Raw genomic sequence first — 17,735 nt, 5'->3', positions numbered from 1 at the left:
TCGTCATAAAGATTTAAAGTCACTGTTATGGACTATGGAGCTTTGGAGCACCTATTCTAATCACATATTTAAAGTTTGAGTCAAAGAAACTAGAAATACAAACCATATAATATATATTTTTCCACCATTATAATCTTTTAATATCACAACATGGACTTGAGGTTCACAAGTCCCGCAACCAAGTTTGGTAAAGCCTGTCAAAGCAATTTATTATTGTTATTGTACATTCAGATATTGTGAGGGGAGATAGGCAAAGTTTGAGTCACAGAGACAGGGTTATAACGAACATTAATATTATCTCTTACCACCATTACAGCCTGTAATATACCAAATAAGACTTAAAGTCACTAAGTCCAGTAGGCCAGCCTATTTAGGCTAGTGAAGGCTCGTCTAAAGGAGTAATTCAAAAACGTTAAGCTACTTTGTCCTCCTATTGTGACCCTGGGGAACATCATAGTTACTGTTCATTTAGCGATGTTATTGTACTATAATCAGAGATATTTTAGGATTAAGGCTTCTTTACTTAAGGCTATTAAATTTAAGGCTCTATTTTTAAGGCTTCTTAAAATGGTGACCTTTGGGGATACTCTACTAAACATTCATTCATTGAGTTGTTGATATTTAAGAGATTTTTAAGGTTTGAGTTACAGAGACTAAAAATCCTAATTTTTTTTGTCACCATTTTAATCTAGTAGCTAATATTCCCATAGGTGTTTCCCATAGGGAATATTAGGTGTTTTTATAGTCAGTAATGCGTTTGTGTTTTTCAGCTCCTATTCTTTTCACGCACGTAGCCGCAGTTGTAATGTAGCTTATGTGATGTTTGTATGGTTTCCTGTTAAACGTGGTTTACCTTTTGGCTGGGCCTTAACCGCTGGGCCAGCCCGATAAACGCGAGCGTCCGTGACTGACCGACTGAGTACGTGTTAAAGGTACGCCATTGGTCAGCCGAAAGCCGCGTGACTGCGTGCCGACGTCTCCCCATTGGCCGTTGCTCTGTCAAAATGAAAAGGCGCCAACAGTTTCAGTTGCGTCATCAGGGGGCGTTTACATGGCGGCGCTGCCAATTTAGCGCCTTTCGTCGCTACATTTAGCGACTTTTCAAATCCCATTTAAAAGCAAGCTTTCTTCACAGTAGCACCTGGGGGCAGATCTAGCAGCTTTCTGGACAAAGCGGTTAGAAAAATCCGGATTCTCAGCAGTGCAGAGCGGCAGCTCGGAGATGGCTTGGAAGTGACTGCTGGTTAACACATAGCTTTAACGGGCCGCATTTCGGTCACTATTTCGTACCTGTTCCCTTGTCTGACAACAGAAACGGAAAAACATGTCAATGAGAAACAGCTTTATTGGGAATTCGGCTGGATTAAATTACTGTGTGTGAGCACAGGCAGTGGGAGAGAAGCGAACAGATAAAGGGCGGTCCGGCCATATACTAGGTATTGAATTAGTCTTGTTACTTCACTATGGCCCCTAAACATCTGCCCAAGGTTTTCATTTATAATGTTTAGCCATGGTGTCTTCTTCATCGTCTCTTCGCAGTTCAGAGAGACTCCCAAGACATGCAGGAGTGAAGAGCAGGCTACGTGGTAGAGCGACCCTGTACGTGATTGGCGGGCGGGTTTGTGTGTCTGGGAACCTGCTACTGGTTCTCCATCTAAACACTCACACACACACACACACACACACACAGCCACAGGCAGACAGACTGTCTCTCCGCAGACGCGGCAGCGGGGAAAAAGCAACTCTCTCCGCGCAGCTCAGGATCCAGCAACTCTTGTGGAAGTGGAGTCGACGCGATGTGAAGAAAACGAAATGCTACCGTTTACTCCGAGAAGACATCTGACAATAAGGACGAGGCTGCTGAAAGACGTGGACTGTGACAGCAGCCGGAGAAATTAGCCCGACGATTTGTGGTCTACACGTGGGAAGCATCGCCGAAACACATCGGTGAGTAACGTTAACGTCGAGCTGTACTTCTGCTCTAGAAAAATGAATGCGCATGTTTATGGTTTTCCGCATGGAAAAAAAGTTTAGATGACGGTTCATACCGACGCTTGAAGAGTTGTTTTCGCAGTTGGCACTTGAATTGCGTCAACAAGCTTTCAGCCACTTTGCGGCGGAGTCGGAACAAGTGTGCGGGCGCGTGTGGCTCATTAAGTGTAGGTGCACGTGCTGGTGTTGCGCTGTAAAGCTGAAAATACTTAATATAACGTGACGTTTTTTTTTTTTTTCTCCTTCAGATTTTATGAACTAAGCGTTGTTTTATAAATGTTTGCACTCGGCTTTCGGGAGCAAAACTGGTGATGAAGTGTTCTTGTCTCTGCTTTGACAAAATTAGAATAATTCAAATTAATTTGCTGGACAAAATTTGTTTTGTGTTTTGTTTTGTTTGTTTGTTTATGTTTTGTTTGTTTGTTTTTTACTGCGTCCACGGACGTGAACCGCGCCTCCCTGTGCTGGAGCTGTCTCTATAAACTGAGGCTTTGGTCACTGGGTTTTGCAAAGAAACCGAAAATACATCCTCGTGTCATGTTTTTAAATCGTCCAATATTTGATCAGAACAAGTTTGCCCACTGTCCAATTATATAATCTGGAAGTGCAAATATTCCAGGGAATTCCGAGGGAATTTGGGTGTTGTCCAACTTGAATAGCTGAACATTATGATTGTAGGCTTCACTTCATTAGTTTGTTTGCTCATAAAGCACCATGAGACATTTATCTCACATGATCACACTATTAACTTACAAGATAATAAAATCCTCACTTAATGTCTCAAACCAATATGGTCACATTTAAGGCTGTGAGATGAAATCTGATGTTTTGTCGTTTGTGCTGGTGCCAATGAACCGGTGAGGTGTTCAAGACAGTCATCCTTGATGCTGGTGTTTTCTCCAGCAGAAATAATCAATCAATATATCTGATTAACATTAAATCTTAAATGGTCAGTGAATCATTTGGACTGTCATTGGTGGTTGCTTTTCTCTGAGTGTGACAGGCTGGGACCCGGAAGCCCATTTGGTTCAGACTAGCAGTGAGGCTCCTAATTCTTCCCTTGTGACTCTCAATGCTGTTACCTAACCCACGAACGTTAATATATTGCTTCTTCCTATGCAGGAGTCCGGGGCATGATTTGCTCTGGTACACCGTGAGAGATAAATTTATACCTTTTCCCGTACTTCAGTGTCCATCTACAGTCAGCATGATGTATACTGTCGAGCTGGCTCCCTCCCTGTGTGTCCACCACCTCTACTTGTTCTGTCGCCAGAGAGGACACACATCCTTGAAGGCAGACATAAAGAGCCCCGTTTTTTTTTTTTTAGTGGATGATGTAATAAAAAGAGGAACAAAAACCTGACTGTCAGTGTTTCTGACAAAATGACACTAGGATTTCCAGTCCCCAAGGAGTCACTGAGGTTGCGGTTGCCATCCTTGCACCACAGAAATTATGTATTCTGTGCTGTGATCATAAACAATGCCTGTTTTGTAATACATTATAATGGAGAAGTTGAAAAGGTAGACACAAGGCTGGTTATGTATTTGTCTTATTACCTAAGAATTTTTGCTGATTTTGTTCTAAGTATATCATCTAAGTCTATTATTTTGGTTATGTACTCTGACACAATGCTGTTGCTTTTAGCTTACCCCCTAATGCAGCATAATTGTACATTCAAGTTGAAAAGGTAGACACAAGGCTGGTTATGTATTTGTCTTATTACCTAAGAATTTTTGCTGATTTTGTTCTAAGTATATCATCTAAATCTATTATTTTGGTTATGTACTCTGACACAGTGCTGTTGCTTTTAGCTTACCCCCTAATGCAGCATAATTGTACATTCCCTTTTTCTTTTGTTAATGCCACAAGCCATTGCCCCAGTCTATTATTGAGTTGCTGTGGGTATGTTTGCTTTTCTACTGTTCACCAACCACTGTTCGGTCCTTCCCAAATGTTTTATTGCCATAAGGTTCTGGGCTACAAAGAATGAGCTCATTTGGAGGCCTGGCATGTCATTTATTGCTTCATGGTTAGCCCATGCCTCCCTGGCACTATATAACATTCACTAGCAGCTGAGTCACCCAGGGAAATGCACACATCCTTCCTTTTATTTTGAGGTAAAAGAGTAGCTGAAGGTCCTATTCAACCTGCTGCTTTGATGGAGAGCTATTCTTTTTGGTCATAAGTGGATTCCACTATTTCATAACATAAAATAGACATCAGTGGGGACATCAGTATCTATTCTTGTGTACATTGTTGTTTACCTTTTGTCCCACACTATACAATGTACATTGGTAGCCTTACATATTGTGAAGGAAAAAAACAGCTCACTTTAGAAGCACCATTGGGCAAAAAAAAAAAAAATGGTTCTGTTCCTGTCCTTTCTCTTACCCCTCCTCAAAAGAGCCTTCAGGCAAACTGCTGAAATGCTCGTTCAAAAATAAAGGGCCCTACAAATTACAGTAATAGCATGTCTCAGAATAGCCAATTATGGATGCTAACATGGTTTTCCCCGCTCATGATCTGAAAATCAGTTTGATCCCTATGCTGATCACAAACTTTTCATCTGTGTGAAACCTAGAATCTCTGTACTTTTCAATTAGACAACCTTCCTTCCTTGTAATTTCTTGACTCGCCAGTATTGCCGTGCACACAGTAAACAGCGTGGTGCAAGCTTGGAGTTATACATGGAAAACCTCTGCATGTGGATTTGGATGCAAGTACTCTGGATGCCTTGCTTTCTCAAACACAGAACAAAAAAGTTTTTAACCTGAGTGTACTAAAATGAAGCATGAGGAGAGAGAGCAGCTCAGAAGAACCCGCTGTATCTGAGTGTCAAAGAGAACAGAGTCCTATATGCTGAATTTGAACAGAATGGTTAAGTTGTAGCACTGGTTGTCAGTCTGTCGGGAAAGTTTGAGATAACTTATAAAGCGTAGTGCTATTGTTTAGAATTGTAGTTTCACTGTTCGGCCCGGTTTACTTGTTTTCAAACCCTCTCTTTTCGTTCTTTACGACAACAGCATAGCAGATTTGACGATTCCTGGATGTCTGAGATGGCAGAAAAACTGTGTTAATGAGCTTTGCTGACTCGCATAAACATTGAGTTGGTTCTGATGGAGGGATTTGGTCCTACATCTCAAAACTTGGACAGCCATATCACATCTGAAATCGTAGCCAGTTTGAATAAGCTGTCCTACCCTTGTGCTTGTTTTTGACATTCTAGTGGAACATTTTATCTTTGTTTTTTTTTGTTTTTTTCTGTTGTGCACTTTCTACAAGATTATTTCAGAGAAAAGTCTTCTGACTTAATGTTTCCCAAGTGCAGTTTTGGTATGGTACATTGTAGAAATAGTGCTAAAATTATGGGCTCTTTCACTGACTTGTATTATGAAATACCAGAGAGGGTTTTTCCTCAGCATGAACTGGAATGTGTAGTTGTACGACATAATAATTCTTGTTTGTTGACAGGGGCCAATAACACCATGATACTTTTAAGTGACCTGCGACTGAAACATTTTATTGCGCATGTCAGGACAGAGTTTTGTCGGTTATTTGTAGCTTGATGCAGCACTAACGTAGGATTAGATTTTAATACATCAAAGGCTGACATTGACACCACAAAAACAGCAGGGGAGACAGTGTAATCTGTTATTTTAAGAGAGGTAACATTTACTATCTGAGCATGTGGTGATGTTGGATACTGCTCGCTCAAAGTGACACTGTTGTATGACCTTTTAAAGATGTAATCCATGAAGATGTGTGCACTGTGAGATGTTTTTTTTTTTTTTTTTGTAAAATCAAGGCCTTGGACAGACCCATGATTTAACATGAAAGACATGCATGAAAGGCAGCCAATGAGGGGAAGTGTTATTTCTTTCATACATCTTTGAGAGTGCAGTTTAGAATGAAATTTTGTCTTTGAAAGTTTCTATAGTCAGTCAGATGTGAGTGGGAGGAATAGATAGAGGATGATTTTCTTCAAGAGGAGGATTACATTATCAGTTGAGTTGGTTGTCTTGCCAGATATCGTTATGTTCCAAATTTAGCAGTATAGTTTTTGTAAATCATATTAATTCAGCTACAGTTTTGTCTACACCCTAAATGCAGGTGACCTTTCTAACATGGCTTTCACTCTTGTTCTCTGCTGTTGATAGATGGACTGCAGTTCCTTGTCTTGCTGCTGTCTTACCCATAAGCAAAAATGTTCATTAAATGTTTTTATTTTAATTATGCCGTTGGCCCTTTCTATCAAACACTGCACTTTGGTCAGAAATACACTGTACTGTAAATATTCAGAATATATCCTTAAAATATTTGTGATAGTTCTTACCATTCTTTTATGAAAAATAGTAAGGTCCCAAAAAAGCAATCCAACCTCTCTGGTTTTTTTGACTGTTTTCTTAGCATTAGTCCAAGACACCACTGTTTTTATTTACGCTGGGTGTTGCAATTCTGGCTATGTACACAAAAGGGATTTTGGCGCTTTCCCATTTCCAGTTTAACACAGGACAGTAAACATGCAAAGGTTAGGTTGAAGCTTTCAGTCTTAAAATGAAAAATCTTAGATATACTAAGATTTGGATAAGTTATAATTCCCATGCAGTGGTGGGCATTGTCTAAGAGGTAAAGATGAGACACACAAATATTTTCCCATGCTTATCAGTCGCTTTCTGCTGCATGTGCACACATACATGTTCGTATGCCTAACCCCTGCCCTTACCTTAACCCAAACCTATTTCCTACGCCCTTCCTGAATTCAAGCCATAATCCTCCACCAGTCCTGTGAAGGGGCGCCCAAAAAATCCTCACTCTCCAAAAGGCTCTCACTCTCAGGGTTCAGAACTAATTGGTCCTCACAATGTTAGGACCAGCACACACACACATACAAAAACTAAATGTCACTGTCTCACTAGTTTTCAGTTGTCCTTCAGTTTCCCATACCTCCCTTGTCCACATCTATACCGTAGCTCATATTTTCATATTAAGCTGATTGATTTCTAACAGCTCACTATCTAAATAATTCTCAAAGCAGCTGCCAGCTTTTCAGTTACATGGGCAGCATGTAAATATACTTTAATTCCTTCCTAGATGGATTTTTTCAGCTTGTGCCAACTGTTGGCTTGGCTTTGAGTTTTAGCACGTCTTCAAAGGAAATTAAAGACACACCTACAGTTCAGTGTGATGTGGCCCATATCTTCCACCTGTCTTTTGAACCCCTTCCCTCTGCCTCTGCCGCTTCTGCTACTGCGGCAGGTTCCGTGAGCACTGGCTGAAGAGCAGGACTGTATTGATGCTTAAAGAAGTGGCGGTGCAGCTAACTCAAAGACCCCATTCCAATGAGGTCCCTGGAGAGTTGTGAGGACTGACTGAACAGATTTCACATGAACACACTGGGCAAGAGGGGAAGCCAAGGGAATGAACAGGAACAGTGCTACTCCTTTTGACTGCTTGGCAATACACAGCCATGGTTAATGAAGTGTTTTTGTAAGGGACTCTGCTTGGAAATGGGATGATAAGTAACTGTAAAATATATGTACTTCGTTTTCGCTGCCACGGCAGCTCCTTGGCTCCCACCAATACAACTGCTCAGCCCTTCACTGTGAGCATTGCATAAGACCGCTCAAAGTCAAACCATAAGCTATGCATTGTAGCTGGCTACATTTCACTGCCCGGAGGCTCCTGTCTGCCTCTTCCTTCTCTTCCTCCTCCTTTTCTTCTCACATCCCCCATCCCCTTATCCCTCCTTCTCGTCATGCTTCAGTAGGCCACCTGAGGGGGGGGGGGGGTGTGTATGTGCTCCTCTTTGCTTGGTGACAGCTTGAAGGGAAAAGTGGGCAGCCTTCCATCTCAGCTGGAAGATGGTGCAAAGAGGGAGAGATGCTACGGATTAGGGTTTCCACAGAGAGGAACTCTGCTGGGCTGATTTGCTGCTACAGAGCAACAAGACCAGTGACTTTTTTCTACAATTTAATTTTAGATTTACTGGTTTTGTTCTCTTCATTGTGTTGATCCAGTTAAGTGAGAGGGGTAAGAGATATGGAAAGATGGATTGCTAGGGGAGGGGTTAGGTTCATCTGGAGCAGCTACTGTGTACATGTAAATGAGTATGAATACAGATGTGTACAGTATTATGTAAGTATGTTTTGGTTGGTTAATGCATAATGATTGATATTGAGGATCTCTTTATACAATTGTTTTGCCCTACAACATGGAAAATTCATACATTTATTACTCCTGATGTCTTTTAAATTGTGTAGAAGGTCTAAAGCTCTGATACCTATGGGGGTTTAAACTACCATCCTCGTTGAACATGTAAATGCTGAATACATTCAGAGCTGACCTCAGAATATTGTAAAGGATTGTTATATTCAGAGGACAAGATGTCCAAGTTTTATGAGTGCTGTACTGCTTGTGCACTTCGGGGTTGGACTGGCACAATGCAGCCTTTATCAGAGCTCAGTATGACATGCATACACAGCTCAAAGCAGAGTTTTTGCACAGTTTTTACATGGTGTCTGGCTTGCTTAAAAGGCCCCAAATTGAAAGCGCTTTCCTGCTTTTGACAGAGGTTTGAGTGCAAAACAACTTTGTGCTTGTGATCAATAGTGCCCTAGTTTTATAGGAAAGTTTATTTCTATTTCCTGGCTGAAGTGTTGAGATGTTGGACATCTTTAAAATTCCAAAGAGAGACACAATTTATTAGCATTTCTAACTTCTCTCCATAAAATATTGACCTGGGTTTTTGTTTTACTATGAAGTCTTGCATTGCTGAAAGGGCGTAGAGGAAGGGAGATGGATAGAAAAGGTTTAATTGTCTCATACAGAAACAAGTGCACAAAAGTTTTTTATAAGTGTAGAACAACTACAATTACCGCTCCTACTTATAATAATCCTTATAATTTACAATAGTAGACTTTCTATAATGTAAATAGCATGTTTACATTAAAAAGTAAATTGGAGTTTAATTTTGAGTATCTAGTGATACATATTTTGTCTTTTTTTTTTTTTTTTTTTTTTTAAGATTAAAATTTCAGTCCACATTTAATATAATGCAATGAGACATTCATATGCAACAAGTCCTCCAACCTAAACGGCCAAATAGGTTGGTTGTCCCTACCCTTGGATATGACCCCCCCATAGGAGTCTACCAGTGGGAGGTGTACTGGACCTTCGTTGTCACGGTAACAATAATAGACATTTGATTAAGGCTGTGAAACAGTCATGGATTGGTTAGGTTTATGCACAAAAAGTACATGGTTAGATTTAGAAAAAGATCGGGGTTTGGAGTAAAGTAAGTACTTCCTTAAGGTTAGAGGATCTTCGTCATCATGGTTATAATAATAAACGAATGGTCAAAGTTGTGGAACGGTCATGGATAAAAGATTAATTACTACAGACGTCAGAAGTCACCTAACAATAAAACCTAACTATGGTTCATAATCCGCTTGCACAGATGACCTATGGGGTTGGGGTTTTTTTTTTTTTTTTTTACAGAAGGACATTCTTTTCATATGTCTATCTGGACCTTAGGAGACTCGCATAGCAACATCTGTATGATATAATATAGTGGTCTTGAGTTCCACTCAACCGATGTTAAACCTCTAATGTAAAATTTTTGTGAATGACTTACAGAGAGGTGATGACTCAGCTCATTTTGTCAGCCCTCTGTATTACACACATTATCTTTGCCTGTAATGCAATTCTGTATGTGGAACCGCTAAACTAAACGCTATCCTAGAAATTACCATGGAGCTCACACATTCAACCAAAATTGAACAAAAATAGCCTCATGGAAGTACTGCCTACTTCAAGGCTAGTTATTAGATTGCGTTATATTGTAGCTTATATTGTTTTGGTATTGTGTTTAAAAGATTTATGTTTCCCTGCTGTTGAAGTGTTCCTTCTGGCTTGACATAATCGTACTTTAACAATGACCACCAGTCAACAATGGCAGCCTGTCAGCCCCTAAATTTGGGGAGTGGAGAGGTTGTATTGTGCACTTTTAACTGCTCATGTAAACTTTGTATTCCTGCAGGTTTTGCTTTTACTAGTGCAGTGCCATTCAAAAAGTGAACAGATAGTACTGTCTTGCTGTCCTTGCATCTTAAACAAGGCGCTCCAGGTTGCTTTCGTTTCAAGTGACCATGCATACAGTTGTGCTGCTGTGATAAACCATCTCCAATGCGTGGACGACTCGCCCCAGCCCTAACCACAGGCCACACTGCACTTCCGTGGGTCCTCAACGAAACACACGAGAAGTTTGAAGTCGATTTTGATGACCGGTTTCGAGAAAATTGAAGTACAGACAGAGAGAGAGATAAAGATTCCTTCATATATAGTTAGATGATGATCAGTCAATGAAATTTTGACTGTCTTTGCTTTGCCTCAGCTGCTGAGCACTCATTTTAAAGCTTGCTGCACTAAGAGAAAACAGCTTCAGTGTTTGTCGTCTGTTGTTTATTAGCAAGCCAGTTCGATGAGGGCATTTTTTTGCAGTCTGGCTTGCTTTGCCTTCCAATAGAGTAATTCATCAACTGGTTGAGACTGACAGATCGGTTCATCGCGGTGGCCTGTGTGGTATGTGGTTGTGAGTGCTTGTGCGTCCTAAGTAAATGTGTGTGTGTGTGTGGCTGAGAAAATGAGTAAGCTCCGTAGTCCTCATGAGGCCATTTGGACCTAATTAACCCACCTCTGTATGACTATATCCTGCACTTATGCACAGTTAGGCCAACGAAGCACAGTTTTCCCCGACACCAACAGACATACTACAGTGTCTCTCCTAGTACATTCCCAGTCACCAAGAAATACATTTACTAGCAGGTGACTTTGGCTGTAATAATAGAAACATGATCGCTGTTCTGTATCAGTCACACTTACCAGTACTCTTAATGGTGTCAGCTGAAGTCACTTTATTTCTCCAAGTGGCAGTGCTTCCAAGGAGAGCATTTGGTAAAGCATTTAGAGAGATGAAGCATGGGGACACAGAGAGGCGCAACCATTCTCCATTTTGGAACCCTTTACTCCCTCTGTCATTACTTTAATGTGCTGTGAACAATTAGAGTGAGTACCAATCTAGCTTGGCTGTGTGTTTTTGATATTTTGGCGTGATTTGAGTAAAGCTGTGAAAACACAAAAGACATAAGCTTTACAATTTTAACAGAAGGATTTCTTCTGCTCTCTTCATGTCACTTTGGCTTCAATCTCTTTATCTTTATACGAGGATTGCTCCAAAAGACAAAAAACACACTTCCTCACTTACCTCTAGTGCAGTGGATCCCAAACTGGGGCATAGACGAAGGTCACAAGATGAATCTTAAGCAGTGGTGAAATGATAACTGAAATAAGAAACAGCAAACACTGCTCTAGTGCTATCTTGCCATGCAGATAGTTTTGGTTTTATTTCCTAATGTTTTGAGTTCTCTATCTCTGACATGTCTGCCTCCACACCAATGCATTGTAGGTGAAGATTTTGTTTGTGCAGCTTACACCATTGAAATATTTTGTTTCAATGTTACCCTCTTTCCAGAGTCAGTGTTATTTCCAGATAATTCACAGAACTCATAGTATAATAGGGACTATTTTATCTCAACATCTATGTTCTATATGTCTCAGAACATGGACAAATAAAACCCCAACTAAGTGGATGGCCAGATAACAGTAGAGGCAAGTGAGAAAATTTTTGGGGTTTTTTTTTTTTTTTTTTTTTTTTGGTAATTTCGGAGACTTTTGGAAAGTGAGAAAGTGAGACGTCTGTGTATTGTAACTAGTTAACTATCAATTCTGCTAAATTTAATTTTCTGTTTTTTATTACTCTCTTCTCCTCCTCCTCAGTGAAGGGCGGATTTCAACCTCTCCACTTTAACTGTTTTCCCGCTTGTCACTCCCACCTACTTCAGAGATGAGTGCCAAGTCAGCCATCAACAAGGAAGTCTTCATACCCCACGATGAGAAGATGCTTGCTGCTGTGCAGGTGAAGCGGAGGACCAAGAAGAAGATCCCCTTCTTGGCCACTGGTGGTCAGGGAGACTACATGACCTTCATCTGCGTTTCAGGTCAGAGAAAAAATTAAATTTCTCTTCTCTTCTCTTCTTCCACATTACAACTGATTACAGTAGTTTGTTTAAATGGGTTTTATGTGTTCTTTGTATTTGTGTATGTCATGCTGTTGCGTCCCAGAGTCACATTTCAGCACGTCTTCCTTAATTTTCATGGTAATGTTCACACTGATGACCATGTTTACACTTCCTCTGCCAATAGAATGACATGCTAAATCAATTAACTGCTTGGCTTTAGGTCAGTCCTTTTTTAAATCGATTAGAGATAATCTGAAATTTAATAAATGTTTCACTAGGAATTGAGGTTTAAATTATTTTGTTTTTTTTTTTTCTCTATTTGAACATTAGCTGAGATATTGCTTGTTAATTGATTTTAGCCACGCATATTATTCATGAGGAGAATAGCTAGAGCCTATTAATTTCAGTGCCAGCAGAACTGCTTATGGAGATCAATGACGCTTCTTAATCCCACAATTTTAATGTGTATTAAATTGAGCTTTGGCAGTATCTGATCACATCACGAAAGGTTCAAAGTTACTTAATGGTGCCTAGGAGGAATTTAGAGTATATCAGTATAGCACAAAGGCCAGTAGAGCTTTCTCTGTGTAGGATTCAAAATCAAGGTTGCCTTCCAGTAGTCACGCTGCTGAACACTGAGCCTCTATGTTTACGCTCTCGGGTAAGAACACATAAAAGCCAATTGTTTCAAGCACAAGTTACAGATTAACTACAGGTTTCTTAGAATGGACACTGCTTTTCCAATGGGTTTCCGATGAGTAATTTCTCCTTTGATGTGAAAATGAGTATTGCTTTATTTTCACTTGTAATACCAGTCTTATCACTTCACCAGCAGCCGCATTCACTTCTGTGCCCCGTTTGAGCTCTGTTGCTCCAAAATCTATTAAAGTCTCTGGATGACCTAACTTTAGTCTGTGTGGAATAATTGAAATGCATAAATTATCTGATTACCCTCCTTCAAATTTTTTATTCATGATTACAGCAGAATACATGACATAATATGAAAAGATCAAAGATTGGTCTTGAGTGGTTTGAATCCCAGTTGTGGCTGTGAAAGTTGGCGAGGCAACTTTTTCTTACCTTTGAGTGCACCCTACAGTATTTTTATTTTTTAATTCTTTGTTTTTTATGTTTCTTTGTGATCTTGGCATTGATAGTTTTTTATCTGCTTTATTCTTTCCGCCATTACCTTGAAAAGGAACACACAAAACAGGACATAGTAGCAAAGAATGACATTTTTCATATCATTACATATCAACAACGGCCAAGGGCATCCTGGAGACTGTAAAGAGGCATAGTGATTTGGATGTTGTCTTTCTACAGTGCATCCATGTGTGTCCCTATGTTAGCAAGCAGCCCCCTACTAATGTGTCCTTCAGCAAGACACCACATCCACCAACTCTGAATGCTGTTCTCTAGATTAGGTTTATAACTAATTCTTTTAAAAATCACATGATGAATCAATAATGAAAATAATCATTACTAATTTATTTGTTTAGTCTATATGTATGTATTTCAAGTTGCAATTTCCCAAGCCCAAGGTGATGTCTTCAAGTTACTTATTTTGTCCAACCAACAGTCAAGAAATAAATCCCTCCCTTCTGAGAAATTGGAACTTTTTGCTTGATAAATGATTATAATGATTAATTGATTTTCAAAATTGTTGGTAATTGGCTCTCTTAGGGTGTAGCAGGGGATTTAAGGGGCGACCATCTCTCTCCCTTCAATTTTTTGACATCATTAAGGAGGGAAGAAAAAAAAAACTCAAAAAAAACGCATGCTCACAAAAATACTTAAATATTTTGATAATTAAGGGATTAACCAACTAATGGATTCATCACTATATTTGATGATTCTAACCTCTCCATCAGATACTGTTGTTAATTTGGACATACAAGATCAAATGATGTATTTATCTAGAACTGCTCATTCTTTTAGTAATTTCCCATTCAATCTTTTGTCTCAGTGGGGCTGCTCATTCTTTTATACTGCAAGGCTGTGAGTTTGTTGTCGTGAGTTTGTTGTCGTGAGTTTGTTGTCGTGCGTGCGTGAGTGAGTGAGTGAGCCGGACAGAGAGACAGACTGACTGAGGCAGGGTCAGAATTAAATTCCCCGAAATGTGTTGAGGGGTAGCCAATTTAAACTGCCTTAAAGTTGCTATCGGTGGAGGATTTTTGCCCAGGATCTCTGTATCATCTGGCTGGAGCAAGATAAGTTGGCTACAGTCAGTGACTGTAACCTTGCTGTAAGGATGGAGAAGCCTAATGTTGAACTGTGTGACTAAAGGGACTGTGGGCTATTGCGTTCTTACTTTTTCTTAATTTTTTATTTGACTCAACCTAATAGGTTTTTTTTTTTCTGTTTTTTGTCTACAGGGGATAAAAGTGGAGTCAAGGGTCTGTTTGTTTTTTTGTTTTGTTTGTTTTGCTTTCTAACATAGGACTGAGTAAATTAACTGCTATCCTTTCTTACTATGAGCATCGACATCAGACTGTTTCATTCTTGTCCTGAAAAGCCTTTGGTGATTAGTGTTGATTTGTTGTTTTTAAAAGAGGAACATTTTGTATCCCATTATCCTTTGAAGTGCAATATTTTTTATGTGTGAATGAATGTTACATAATGTTCCAAAACAAATAAACTGCATTGTCTATGGCCACTACTATCATCACCACCATCACCCAAGTTTATCTCCTTGCATAGTTTGCTTGATAAAATGTTTTTGCTGTCTGCTGTAATATTAAGTCTCCTGACTAAGCTGCTGTTTTGTATCACATGACAGAGCACAGTAGTGTAGCCAAGCACTGTCATGTAATTCACTTAGTCATGTGGCATTTCTTTAAGCCAGCCAAGCATTGTTCTGACTTTTGTTTGTGTTCCTGCGTGTACTGTATAGCCAAACCATGAGTGTGAAACCAGCCTGCGCCCGCCTCCCAGTACTTTGGAGATACAAGGATGGTGTGTGTGACTTTAACTCTTCAGCATGTGTGTAACTATGTGAAAGCACTGTATGAGTATATAAAGGTGGGGGAAGGGGGTCAGCGACAGTCTCACGGCTACAGTAGCAGATAGTTGAGGCCTGAGGGCCATACAGTGGCAGAGTTACGTAATCTGTGGCATGTTATAGCAACAAAGCCTACTGTATGAGAAGCTGTAGTATAGAGACAGCTGTGGGCACTGCACTCTCAAGCTGAGTAGGGTGCTAGGATGAGCCACCAGGCCATCACTGCTGCTCTAATTCCAGGATCATATGCTTTAATACTGTCATAAGACCTGACTGAAATACAAGAAAAATAGATATTTTCAACTAGTATGAGTTACACTGAAAATACCATTACTTGCAGTTTTAAAGTAATGACTGTTGTGAAGTTTATTATCTGTTTGGAATTAATCATTGTCTTCACAGTCATGTAAAATATGGATGTTATGTAATTGACCTTGTAACCACAGCAGTCACTTTGAGCTTTCTTATCAGTGTGGGTTAGTCTGAGTCTTTTTAAATTGTCTGTTTGTTGGGAACATGTCTTGTCTTAGGTAGAGATTTACTCTACCAGTGGAACAGAGAGGCCTGGACAGCTGCCACCCGGAGCACAGTGTTTCTTGTCTCAGAATTGCATGTGGCTCCAGGAAAACAAGTGTGTTTCGGCTCACTTAGCTAACTGTTTGCTTTCAGGGTGAAAGCATGGAAATCACTTGTATGTCAGCAAAGCAGAAAAATACTATTCTTAAACTTGAACGTCAACACAACCTGTAGCAATAAACTGATTTCCATTAGAAGAGCTTTATAGTATTATGTATGTGATACAAATTTAAAGTTAGGCCAAACTGATTTTTTTTTTTATTTATTTTTTTCTGATTCCTTTGCTGATCATGGTAAACACTTTTAACATCATGTTGCAGTTTTTTTCCTCTTCTCCTAGCCAACCATCATCATTTATTACAAAATAATACCAGATAAAGTCTTGAATAATTTTCATAATTATCCAATGGTTTATGAGCTCTGCATGACCAACAGGAGAAACGTATGTTAACGCCTTCACAACCACATCAGGGATCTTGATGACGTAGGAGTGTGCTGGAGCGAAGCCACAAGATCAACATGAACCAAGTTGGTTAGTGAGCTTTCTCTTTGATCATTGGGCTTCAAACACTGGACCGCCCACAGAATGTTTTGCAGGAGAGATGTGAGGCCAGTTGAGCTAGATAAGACACTGTGAATGTACACTGGAGTAGTCTATTAGTCTACATGGTTTTCATTTCATTTTTACTGATCTGAAAGGAAAACACATTTATAAACCCATCCCATTTCTCCTTTTGAGCAGTTCTTGTTCTTCTCATGATTTTCAACACCTCTTTTTGCCCTTGGTGTTTAGATGTGTGTGTGTGTGTGTGTGTGTGTGTGTGTGTGTGTGTGTGTGTGTGTGTGTGTGTGTGTGTAACTACTACAGGTTGGCAGCTTTGGGTGGGTTAGTGAAGGAAATGAGGAGCCATCTGCTGGTTTCTAAATCATATAAGGAAAGTTCATCCTTTTGATTTCCAATACCTAACCTTAATCGATTGATGTAAGCCACCATCCTACTCCTAGTTGTGCCACGAACACACGCTTTGTGTATTTTGCTACACTGAAACTTGATGTCAATATGTTAGTTTCCACATGGGAAGCCAGTGGGTATCCATATCTATGGGTGTATTCATGCCCTATGTCTTTATGCAGGCATGTTATTTCGTGGGTTGGTTTACATGTTTAATTTAATGCGTAGGCTATGTCTTATGTATGTGATATGCCGAGAACCTCATTCGTGTGTCTTTGTTGGTGTGTATTTCTTTTGATGTTTGTCTTGCCTTAGTCTTTCCTTAACAACATAAAGCAGAAAGGATCTACTTAATCATATGATGCACAAAGATTGTTTTAATTTGAATATCTTTTTTTACAGCTGTATACATTAGAACTCACTCCCATCTATCTTATACCCATGTGTCAGCAGTGAGCCCTCTTTGTTGGAGGGACAAAGATTTCTTACTCTCTGTCAAAGAAATGCATTCACTAACAAAGCCCAGTATCAGTGCTTTTTCCAAGGCTCTTTAGAACAGAAATTCCAAAGTTATCACACCAGTTTGTGTATTGCACTTTCCACTTCACTCCATTCGTCATTATTGTAGCTTTTAATTAGCTGGTGAAATGGATTGGCAAGCAGATGTAACTCACTGGTATATTAAACTACTTTTTAGACCAGTCAGAAAGTCAAGTCAGGTATGACCTTGGTTATTGAGTCAAAAAACACATCTGTGTAACTTTATTTATATGTGTGTGTATATATATACTTGCATTTTAGGTTGTGGGTGTGTTTTCCAAGGTTAGCCCAACCTTTATAATCCAGATGGAAATGCAAATGAGAAACCATGAATACATATTTATAATGATCTGGGAGGTGTTAACACAGGGTTTCCTTTTTTTGTGCAATACAGTTCAAGGTAAGAAAATCCCTAGATGTTTTTCTGTTAAAATCCGTTCAAAAAATGAAGGAAAAGAAATAAAGCATTACTGTCAGTATGGAAGCTTAGATTCAGATAATTCTTGCAAAACATTTTACTCCAACATTGAGACTCCTGGTGGTTTTGTTTATTATTTCATAGTGAGATACTTTATTTCCCCAAATGTGGAAAATTTG

At 39.6% G+C, this 17,735-nt stretch overlaps 1 protein-coding gene across 2 annotated transcripts in view; it reads left to right on the top strand.

Moving 5' to 3' along the window:
- Positions 1-1,040: 1,040 nt before the first annotated feature.
- stxbp6 (syntaxin binding protein 6 (amisyn)) overlaps positions 1,041-17,735 on the top strand; it is a 59,671-nt gene continuing 42,976 nt past the window's right edge. Inside the window, exons 1-3 of one of the 2 annotated variants that reach the window (XM_040137034.1) lie at positions 1,041-1,436; positions 1,540-1,947; positions 11,893-12,048. In XM_040137034.1, coding sequence (XP_039992968.1) covers positions 11,895-12,048 — 154 coding nt within the window. In that variant the 5' untranslated portion in view covers positions 1,041-1,436; positions 1,540-1,947; positions 11,893-11,894. Of the gene's footprint in view, positions 1,437-1,539; positions 1,948-11,827; positions 12,049-17,735 lie in introns of both variants that reach the window. The other variant, XM_040137035.1, reaches the window with a different exon arrangement.

This window comes from Xiphias gladius, chromosome 10, assembly GCF_016859285.1.
Source record: "Xiphias gladius isolate SHS-SW01 ecotype Sanya breed wild chromosome 10, ASM1685928v1, whole genome shotgun sequence".
Lineage (NCBI taxonomy): Eukaryota > Metazoa > Chordata > Actinopteri > Istiophoriformes > Xiphiidae > Xiphias > Xiphias gladius.
The sequence above is the reverse complement of the archived record's forward strand: the minus strand, read 5'-3'. Positions and strand labels throughout refer to the sequence as shown.